At 43.7% G+C, this 10,833-nt stretch overlaps 1 protein-coding gene across 2 annotated transcripts in view; it reads left to right on the forward strand.

Moving 5' to 3' along the window:
* Positions 1–303: 303 nt before the first annotated feature.
* Positions 304–10,833, forward strand: part of LOC122552162 (ATP-dependent RNA helicase DDX39A-like) — a 37,893-nt gene continuing 27,363 nt past the window's right edge. Inside the window, exons 1-4 of one of the 2 annotated variants that reach the window (XM_043694682.1) lie at positions 304–410; positions 1,796–2,011; positions 6,797–6,924; positions 7,836–7,928. In XM_043694682.1, the coding sequence (XP_043550617.1) occupies positions 1,804–2,011; positions 6,797–6,924; positions 7,836–7,928 (429 nt within the window). In that variant the 5' untranslated portion in view covers positions 304–410; positions 1,796–1,803. The remainder of the gene's footprint in view (positions 411–1,795; positions 2,012–6,796; positions 6,925–7,835; positions 7,929–10,833) is intronic. The other variant, XM_043694683.1, reaches the window with a different exon arrangement.

Here is a 10,833-nt window from a genome sequence, read left to right on the forward strand (position 1 = left end):
AAACAGGAAAATGGAATGAGGGATTGGAATGAGGTGGGTGCGAGGGAGGGAGGGTTTCCAGGGAACAGGTTGGAGGTGGTGGGCTGGCTGGCGTGCACAGAGGGAGGGGTGGGAAAGAGAGAGGGAGGGAGGACCTGCTGAGGAACAGTGGGAGATGGGGGATCACACAGGGAGAGCAAACAACATGTGGGAGGAATATGAGACAAACTCAGCAGCTCTGCCAGTATCTACGGGGAGAAAAGCAGGTTTTTCTTAAATGAAGGGTCTCTGCGCTTTAAATGTTTACCCAGTTTTTTCTCTCCAAAGATGCTGCTGAAGAGGGTCAAAGGGGGTCACCTAGCTTGGACAAGCTTTAATAAACCTTAACTGTTTCCTTTGTTCAGAGAGAGCTTTTGCCACGTCCCTGTAAGGTGTGTTAAAGGTTCCTCTAGAAACCTTGTACTGTACTGTTTAATAAGTTTGGTTGTTTGTTGAAGTAAGTTGGTGTATTGCAGTTGCATCAAGTGTGAAAGCACCTTGGGAGTAAAAGAACTTAACACTGCCCGACCTGAGTTTCTCAAGCACTTTCTCTTTGTTTCGGATCGCCATCCAGTTTTTTTGTTTCACTGAGAACTGGAGGGGGGGGGGGTGGGAGGCGGTGCAAAAGAACTACTGTGGGGAGTAGGTTGAGTCGGTGATTGGGATGGGCACAGAGGAAAACCCAGTGGGGTGGACATAAAATGCCTGATATGAGTTTGGAGGAGAGATGTTACCCTTAGGGAGCTGTACTCAGGTGTGCCAATAAGTTCTTTGTCTAACGAACAGCACTCTGCTAAACAAAGACCTTGGAGTACAGGTTCACAGCTCCTTAAAGTGCAGTCGCAGGTCGATAGGATACCGAAGGCGGCATTTCATATGCTTTCTTTTATTGGTCAGAGTATTGAGTACAGGAGTTGGGAGGTCATGTTGCGGCTGTACAGGACGTTGGTTAGGCCACTGTTGGAATATTACGTGCAATTCTGGTCTCCTTCCTATCGGAAAGATGTTGTGAAACTTGAAAGGGTTCAGAAAAGATTTCCAAGCAAGTTGGATGGTTGGAGGATTTGAGCTATAGGGAGAGGCTGAACAGGATGGGGTTATTTTCCCTGGAGCGTCAGAGGCTGAGGGGTGACCTTATATAGGTTTATAAAAGCATAAGGTAAACAGACAAAGTCTTTTCCCTGAGGTCGGGGAGTCCAGAACTAGACAGCATAGATTTAGGGTGAGAGGGGAAAGATATAAAAGAGACCTAAGGGGCAACTTTTTCACACAGAAGGTGGTACGTGTATGGAATGGTATATGAATAGGAAGGGTTGAGAGGGGTGTAAGCCAACTGCTGGCAAATGGGACTAGATTAGGTTAGGATATCTGATCAGCATGGACAAGTTGGAGCAAAGGATCTGTTTCTGTGCTGTGTGTGTGTTGCTGGAAAAGCACAGCAGGTCAGGGAGGATCCGAGGAGCAGGAGAATCGATGTTTCAGGCATGAGCCCTTCATCAGGAGTGAGACTGGGAGCCTTGGGGGTGGAGAGATAAATTGGGGGGTGGGAGGGGAAGGTAATTGAGAGTGTTTGTAGAAAGAGGAAGAGAACTTCAGGGTAGGCATCCTTGGAAGAGGCTTTGTAGTAAGATTGAAATCCTGTTTCTGTGCTGTACATCTCTGCCTCTACCCTGAAATGATCCTATTAGGGGACAGAAATTGACTTCAATAGACAGGGTGGGGAAAAAAAATTGAATGGGCTCCTGTGAACCTTGTGATATCTATTGTTTATTTCTAGCAGAAAAAATGGCAGAGAATGATGTTGAGAATGAGCTGTTGGATTATGAAGAAGATGACGAAAACCAGACCACAACAGAACCAGCAGCAACTCAAACTAAGAAAGATGTGAAGGGTTCCTATGTCTCCATTCACAGCTCTGGCTTCAGAGATTTTCTGCTCAAACCGGAGCTGCTGCGAGCCATTGTGGACTGTGGCTTTGAGCACCCTTCCGAAGGTAACATTGCTATCTGAGGCCTTGATATGTTACATTTTGAGTCTTCACTCAAGGCTTGTGATTGACACACTCTTTGACTGAGGCTTTCCCTTCTAATCTTGGGGATTGTAGTGCAGTTGGCAGAGACCTCAACTAATTCTAGGCCAGACGCAGGTAGTTTCTTGACCAGTAAGGGACTCAAATTATGGTGGGGATGGACTGTGACCTTATGGAGTGGTGGAGCACACACGAGGGGTCAAATGACCTGAGTCTTGTTTGTGTATAAAGTTACAACCTGATGGAACAAAGGTGGATCAGGAGACTGCGATAATGCCAGAATGAAAACTGACTTAATAGATTGGCCCAAGTACTCCAAATTCATTGGAGCAGCGTAGACAGGAGCTGTGCATTGGAACTTGTCAATGTCTGAATTGCTTAGGAAATTTAAGATTCCAATGGGCATCTTCCCTATGTTTGGAACCATGCAAAAATGTTCCTTAAGTCTGAGGGTTCAGATTCTATTAAGTTACCAGGAAATTTAGAAAACTCAGTTTAATTCCTGAATAACGATGAAGCTGAGCCCCAAACTTAAGCCAGACACCCCAACGACACCTGTAATGGACCTAACGGGAGTTCTCCGACCATCAAAGGATTTTGTTATTTCCTTGGCACAGATGTGTCCTTTGATAGCGGCTGTCAGTGTTTGGTTGTACTACTGGCATTTTAAATCTCAGGCTACTACAATAGAGTGCTGTAAAAATCAGCATCGTTTTACTTCCTAATTATCCTGCCCAATCAGGCAGCTATGTTGATTTTCAGAATATCTGGCCCATGTGTTAACTTCTTTCAATTGTTTACTTTGATTATTCACAGCAACATTGAAATAAGACTGCAGATGTTCCTTAACAGGACATGAGTCTATTTCACAAATAAGGGGAAAAGCCCAAGTATCCGTACTCAAAAGTTTTTGTGTATCTATTTATATATGACAGATTTTGACACAAACTGCAAGACAACATTTCAACCTATTTCCAACACTATACTTTTGCAGATAGTCCTCTTCCAAAGAAATTTCACACCTTAGCCCATCTCAATTTCTACTTTACTGACATGGTTTCTTTTTCCTGGCTGGCATGGATAGTTTTATGATTCTCCTCCCATGTCCAGAACACCTTTAAAATTAAAACTAAAGAATAATTAGGATTTATATCCAAACTCTCTCTCTCCTTAAAAGCTTCACACACAAAACTTTGCCTCAGACGACTGGTTCCCTGAACGAGAAGCTTGATGCTGTTGTTCAGAAAAACTGTTTTCACAACTAAACTGAATTCAAAGCTACTACTATTAATCTTCTGATTGGTTGTAAACTCGGCCTATACGAGCATTCATTCACAGGCCTGACATTTCTGTCTACCTTTCATTTAAAATCTGAATTCCAAACCGTATACACAGCCTACAGTTTGAGCTGGTGTGAGAAAGGAGTTGAAGCCTGGAGCAGATCAGCCCTGATCTTGTTTGTGGTGGAACAGGTTTCAGGGGACCAGTGGCCGGCTCCTGCAGCTATTTCTGAAATTGTTAGAACTTGGTGCTTTGGTTAAACTAATTTACCTCTGTCTGGGTTTGTCCTAACAATGTGGCATGGTCATTGCTATTTCTTTTGGGTGAAATGACCACTCCACAAATAGTCTAGTTAGGACTTCCAATGAAAGCTCTAGATTAGATTAGATTCCCTGCAATGTGGAAACAGGCCCTTCAATCCAACCAGTCCCCACTGACCCTCCGAAAAGTAACCCACCCAGACCCCCTTCCTTCTGACTAATGCCCCTAACACTATGGGCAATTTAGCATGGCCAGTTCACCTGATCCGCACATCTTTGGACTGTGGGAGGAAACTGGAGCACCCGGAGAAAACCCTCACAGATACAGGGAGAATATGCAAACTCCACACACAGTCACCTGAGGCTGGAATTGAATCTGTATCCCTGGTGCTGTAAGGCAGCAGTGCTAACCACTGACCATCTCGGACCAGGTGATGGGACTGAACGTATTCCAACAAGGAGTAGATACTGCTAACACCATTGACAATCACAGAAGAGAAAATTGTATTCAGAACGATATGTAGTTGAGTTTAGGTGGACGGGTATTGGAGAGTGCTCTTGTGAGACAGAAACATGTGCAGAGAGCATTTCGGCAAAGTAGTCTGTTTTACTGTGCTTTCCTCTCAAATTAATCAGTGTCAATGTTTGTTTGAATGTTTTGTCTTCCAGTGTTTTATATCTGGATAGGGTAGAGATAGATGGCCAGACCGCCATAGATTGACTAATGAATTAAGAGCAGCAGGAGGTCATTTGGTTCCTCCAGTCTACTCCATTTAACAAGATCGTGACTGCTCCATTATAGATTCAATTCCATCTATCCCTATAACCTTTTCAGTCCCTTGATGGTCAAATGTTTCTCATGCTGCCTTGGAAGTATTGTGACGTTGCCTCGTTCTCTCCCTTTGTAGACTTGTGCTCTTGGCGGTGTACTTTTCTAATACCTTTGTGCCATTGGCAAATTTTGCAATGTTGCATTAACTCCTTTGCCCAAGTTTGTGTATTATAAATCATTGAGGCTCCAGCACTAATCTACACAATACACTACAGCAACGTGACTCATCCCGTCTGAGTTGTTTCATCCTTCGTCTCATCGGTTGCCTCAACAAAAGACTTTTCTTTCAGGCAATAAGACGCACAAGCGGTGCATGGTGTCTTGCTCACATGCTCCATGTGTCTGTCCTCAGCTTACTGCAGTGCTTTTGTGAATCATAGCACAAACTGGAGGACCAACATCTCACTTTCAAATTCAGCAGTGCACAGCCTTCTGGGCTCAATATTGAGCTTAACACCTTCAAGTTGTAAATCCATTCTCTGTCTCCTTCTCTCCCGTTCCCCTACCCCAGTGGACCTGTCTATTCTTTTCAGTCTGGCAGTTAGACACACCATTGTTCTGCTCTTCTCACATTCCAATCACTTGATCTAATCTATCAATATCCTTTCTGCCCCAGTTCTCCTCCCCCCCAACCCTTTGCATAAATGCTGCCCCCTCCAGACTTTTCTCTGAAGAAGCGTTATCTAGATTTAACATTCACTTGCTGTCTCTCCATGGCTGCCACCTGAGTGTCCCTCTGTGATCTCTAGCATTACTTGTTTTCTTTCCATGGTACACTACTTGTTTGTTGGTGTGAAAACAGCCCATTATGCCCACTTTCTGCTTCATTTCAACTAATCAATCCTCTCACGCACTGTAAACATCTAAAATTTTTGTAGTAGTCTTTTGTGGCATTTATACTGGGTGGCACGGTGACTCAGTGGTTAGCACTGCTGCCTCAGTGCCAGGGAACTGGGTTTGGTTCCAGCCTCAGGCCACTGTCTGTGGAATTTGCACATTCACCCCGTATCTGTGTGGGTTTCCTCCGGGTGCTCTGGTTTCCTCCCACAGTCAAAAAAGATGTGCAGATTAGGTGAACTGGGCGTGCTAAGTTGCCCATAGTGTTCAGGGATGTGTTGGTTAGGTGCATTACTTAGGGGTAAATGTAGAGTTGTAGGAGAAGGTGTCTGCGTGGGTTAGTCTTTGGATGGTCGGTGTGGATTTGTTGGGCCAAATGGCCTGTTTGCACACTGCAGGGGTTCTATGATTCTGGAAGTCTAAGTGCAGCACAATGACACCTTCCCTTGTATTCTCATTGTTTATTATTTCCTCAAAGAACTCTAGTAAACTGGCCAAATGGGTCATTCGCACCACATTATTGAACATTGCTGATTACCGTAAGATTTTGAGTGCCCTGAAATAACCTCATTTCTTTCCCTTTGACAGATGTTAAGCTAACCTGTCTATTGTCTCCCTCTTGAGTAAAGGATTCCAATCTGAAGGGGCCTTTATATAATCTAAGGAATTTTGGGAAATTAAAACCAATACATCCCCGGTCTCAGCAGTTACACCTTTTAGACACTTGGATGGAATCCATCAGGGGCTTTGTCAGACTTCAGTAGCAATAATTTTCTTCATACCCTTTCCCTGGTGAATGTAATTGTTCAAAGTTCCTTGTTCCCTTTGTGATTCTGATTCATGGTCATTTGAGTTATTTGGATTCTCTACAGTGTGGAGAAAACACTAACGCTGTTTAGTTCTGCCGTTTCCATTTTCCCTTTACTTTCCATTATTAATTCCCCTGACACACAAGGAACAATGCTGTGTATATTTTTCTAAATAGTTCCTATTACTGTGATAATTCTAACTGGCCTTCTCTAATTTCTCCCTCCTAATCTTCATTCTTTATAACTTATCTGATATTCAGATCTGCTATTCATTATAATGTACTTTCTCTTTCCATTTAATACAATGTTTAATTTCCTTGGCCATGGAAGTTGCATCCTTAGTTTCTTTGTTACTGGAATAAGTACTCTCTGAATGTTCTAAAATAACTCCATATGTCTGTCACTGTATCTCTACTCATCTATTCTTTAACTTTCCAAGTTCACTTTAGCCAACTGTCTTCATGCTCCCATAGTTTCCCTCCTTTAAATTTAAAACCCTTGGCTTAGGTGCACAGTTCTTCAAATCAATACAAAATTCAATAATTTCCTGATTACTTCAATTAAGGGATACCTTTTCTACAAGGTCATTAATTCATCTTATCTCATTGCACACTATCAGGTCTCGTATAGCCTGCTCTCTGAGTTGGTTGGAGGACTTGCTGCTGGTCAAATGGCTCTAACCCCAGTACGTGTGGTACGGTACATAACTGAATGCATCCTCTCTCCACAGTTCAACATGAGTGCATTCCTCAGGCCATTCTCGGGATGGACATCCTCTGTCAGGCCAAATCTGGAATGGGGAAGACTGCTGTATTCGTTCTTGCTACTCTGCAGCAGTTGGAAGCTGTAGATGGACAGGTAATCTGTCAGGATAGACTGTCATAGTGTAGTGAACATGTACTGTAACAAAACAGTCACATCACCTAGCACCAATTATATCGCCCACAGACTCTGATTTTAGCTGTTTATGTTCAAATTGATAAAACACACCTGTCATAAATTCAGTGGAAGCTGCTTCCATTAGCCCTGAGCCCAGTTCACCCACTGGAATTTGACTGGATCTGTTCTATGCAAAGCGCTTTCATTGCACGGTTTGTTGCCTGACATAAATTAGCAGAATAGGTTTCCATTCATGTCTTGTGTTTCACTGTAGCCATGTGGAATGTGGGCATCCCTTCCAAGGCCAGCATGACTTGCCTGCTGTGAATTGTCCTTGAACTGAACAGCTTAGTCAGCAAGTTCACAGGTTGGGTCTGGAGCGTTGCTATGGGTTTGGAATTGCGTGTAGGCAAGGCTGGATTGGGAGGCAAATGTTTCTTGACCAGGTGGATTTTGAGCAACAATTGATAATACTCGTCCATTGTCCATACTTTTGGTTTTGAATTTACATTCCAGCAGCTCCCATGGAGGGATTTGAAGCTGCCTCCAGAGTAGTAACCTGGGCCACTTCAATAACAAAGCTACTGTCTCTCCAGATTTGTTAAATGTAAGACTGTAAGTGGTTTACTGACTATGTGCAGGGTCCCTATGTTTAATGATGAAATATTATGATGCTGCACTGCCGGCATGGTGATGTTCAGATGGTGGTCCTATTCCTCATAATCCCACTGAAGATGTGTGGATAGCTGCCAAGAATTTGGTATGAGATGCCCATCCCCTTTGCTGGCTGAAGTTTCTTGAAATGTTTTGAGCTCAGATGTGAGTGATATAATCCAGGCAATTCATTGTAGCTGCACATCTCATCTGTGCTTCTCTTCCTTTTAAATCAGGTGTCTGTTCTTGTCATGTGTCATACAAGAGAGCTGGCTTTCCAAATCAGTAAAGAATATGAGAGATTCTCAAAGTATATGCCAAACATCAAGGTAAGTGCCCATGAGTATCTTGTATCTGTGTTTGTCTCACATATGAATGGCTGGTCTTTAGATCTTTTAAAACTAATGAACATCAAACTGCCAAAATCAGTAAGATTGATATGAAGCCAGCCAGCTCCAGTGGTAACCGCAGCCCCTACAGAGAGTGTCAGCAGCATCTTTAACAAGACTCCAGTAGTTAGACACTGTAGACTCGCAGTGCCAGGGACCTGGGTTTGATTCCAGCCTTGGGTGGGTGACTGTGTGGAGTTTGCACATTCTCCCCGTGTCTGCGTGGGTTTCCTCCGGGTGCTCCGGTTTCCTCCCACAGTCCAAAGATGTGCAGGTCAGGTGAATTGGTCATGCTACATTGCCCATAGTGTTCAGGGATGTTTAGGTTAGGTGCGTTAGTCACGGGAAGTGTCATGTAACAGAGTAGGGGAATGGGTCTTCAGTGGGTTGATGTGGACTTTTTGGGCCAAATGGCCTGTTTCCACACAGTAGGGAATCTATTCTTTAAACCTCTAGAACCCATTGCAATCTCATGTACTGGAACAAGGCAATAATAACAAAGGATTACTAAAAAAATACTAAAATGTGCAAAGGTAAATTATGACAGAAACGAGTGCAAAACATAAAAGTGGATAGTCAATGCTTCTATAAATGTATGCAAGGGAAGAGTGGCTGAAGTGAATGTTGATTCCTTGGCAAGTTGGTGAACACACAAATGGCAGAATCATTCAATCAAAACTTGGCTTCTGTTTTTATGGTGGAGGGCACTAGTACCATCCCAACAATAACCAATAATATAGTTTATAGAAATGGAAGACCAACGTTGTATTCTCCAGATTACTTCCAGTGCCACGCCTTAAAATAGGAAGATGCACATGTGGCAAAAGGGCTGGCGTGGGAAGGAGGGCTTCTGATTTTCTGATCGCTGGGACAGTTACTGGGCTAGGTGGAACCTGTACAGCATTTATACATTGTACCTGAATCCGAATGGGGTCTAGTATCCTTGCTGGGAGGCTTGTTTGTGCTGTTGGGAGGTCTTTATCTAATTTGGTGAGGGGGTGGGACACAGTAGATGTAAAGTCAGATATGAACATGGTAAGTCACATGGGAGAGCCAAAATTGTATCTAATGCCAGGAGCATGGTTGAGAAAGTGGGTAAACTTGGCATTGATCAGCTCCTGGGAGTATGATATTGTTGTAATCACCAGAGACTTAGCTGAAGGAAGGGCAGTGCTGGCAGCTTAGTATCCAGCATATAGAAGTTTCGGGTGTGATGGGTGACATTGCACTACTGATAAAAGAAATCATAACTGCAGTCTTATCCCTCCGTTCCTTGCCTATATCTGTCAAGATGCCTCTTAAACTTTGCTTTTTATCTGCTTCATCCACCACCTACGCATTCCAAAAAACTTTGCTTCTCACATATTCTTTAAACTTATCCTCTTTACCTTGAACCTGTGTCCTGATAATTGAGATTTCTGCCCTCAGATTAAAGACTCCCAACTATCCATGCCTCTCATAGTTTTCTAAATTTTAATCAGGTTGCCCCATATCTTTCATTCAAGTGAAAACCAACAAAGTTTGTCCAGTCTCTCCACATAGTTAACATCTTGGTAAACTGTTTCTGTACGTTGTACAAAGTCTCTACATTCTCATTATAGTGTGGTGACCAAGACTGTGCACAATGTTCCAAATGTGGTCTAAAGTTCTACACAGCTACAGCATTCCCATTGTTTGTACTCTGTGCCTGACTGATTAAGGCAAGCATGCTATGTGCCTTTTTGACCACCCTGTCCACTGTGTTACCACTTTCAGGGAACTATGGACCAGTACATCCAGATCTCTCTCTCCTGACGCTGCTAGTGGTTCTGCCATGATCTGTATACTTCACTCCTGCATCAGATCTTCCATAATGCATCATCTCAGCTTTGTCTGGATTAAGCTCAATCAACCATTTCCCCCCTGACATCTCCAGCCTATCTGTATCCTGCTGGATTCTCTGGCTATCTTTCTTACTGTCCACAGCTCCTCCAAATCATACATATTACGACTGTAGGGGTCCCACTACTGATCCTGGCAGAATACTGCTGGTCATGGATCTCCAGTAAGGAAAATGCCCTTCCACCACTACAGTCTCCTGTGACTAAGCCAGTTCTTTATCCATTTTACCAGCTCACCGTGGATCCTATGTGACCCCACCTTTTGAACAAGCCGTGGTATTCTCCTCTTATCGGGAGTGCAACTTCCCTCAACCTCTTCCATGTCCTTTCTCACCTGAGAAACCTAAATCCCAAAACATTAAATGCTAGTCTTATCCCTGTCTCAACCAAGTCTCTGTAACAGCTGCAGCATTCATATGGCTTAATCCAAGCTCTACGTTCATTGGCCTTACCTGTCTTACACCTGATGTTAAAACAAACAAACCTCAGGCAGCCAGTCCTGCTGTGTTCAGTAACTTCACCCCATCTGTTTTTCTGTTAGTCTTACAAACCTTGTCTCTGACTCCTCCATCACTTACTGGCTGACCTACTGCTCTGGTTCCTGCCACCCTGCTGCACCAATTTATACCCTCCTGAGTGGCATTAGCAAACCTCCTCGCCCAATGGATGCCCCCTTCAGTTTAGGCGCAAGTATGTACCCGTCAGGCAGGGAGGAAAGGGTCGTGTGAGGGAGCCATGGTTTAATAAGGAATTGGAATCCCTTGTTAAATGGAAGAGGGCGGCCTATGTAAAGATGAGACGTGAAGGTTCAATTGGGGCGATTGAGAGTTATAGGGTAACCAGGAAGGACCTGAAGAGAGAGCTAAAAGCAGCAAGGAGGGGACATGAAAGGACCTTAGTTGGTAGGATTAGGGAAAACCCTAAGGCTTTCTATAGGTATGTCAGGAATAAAAGAATGACGAGGG

This window comes from Chiloscyllium plagiosum, chromosome 8 (genome assembly GCF_004010195.1).
Source record: "Chiloscyllium plagiosum isolate BGI_BamShark_2017 chromosome 8, ASM401019v2, whole genome shotgun sequence".
In the NCBI taxonomy this organism is placed as follows: Eukaryota; Metazoa; Chordata; class Chondrichthyes; order Orectolobiformes; family Hemiscylliidae; genus Chiloscyllium; species Chiloscyllium plagiosum.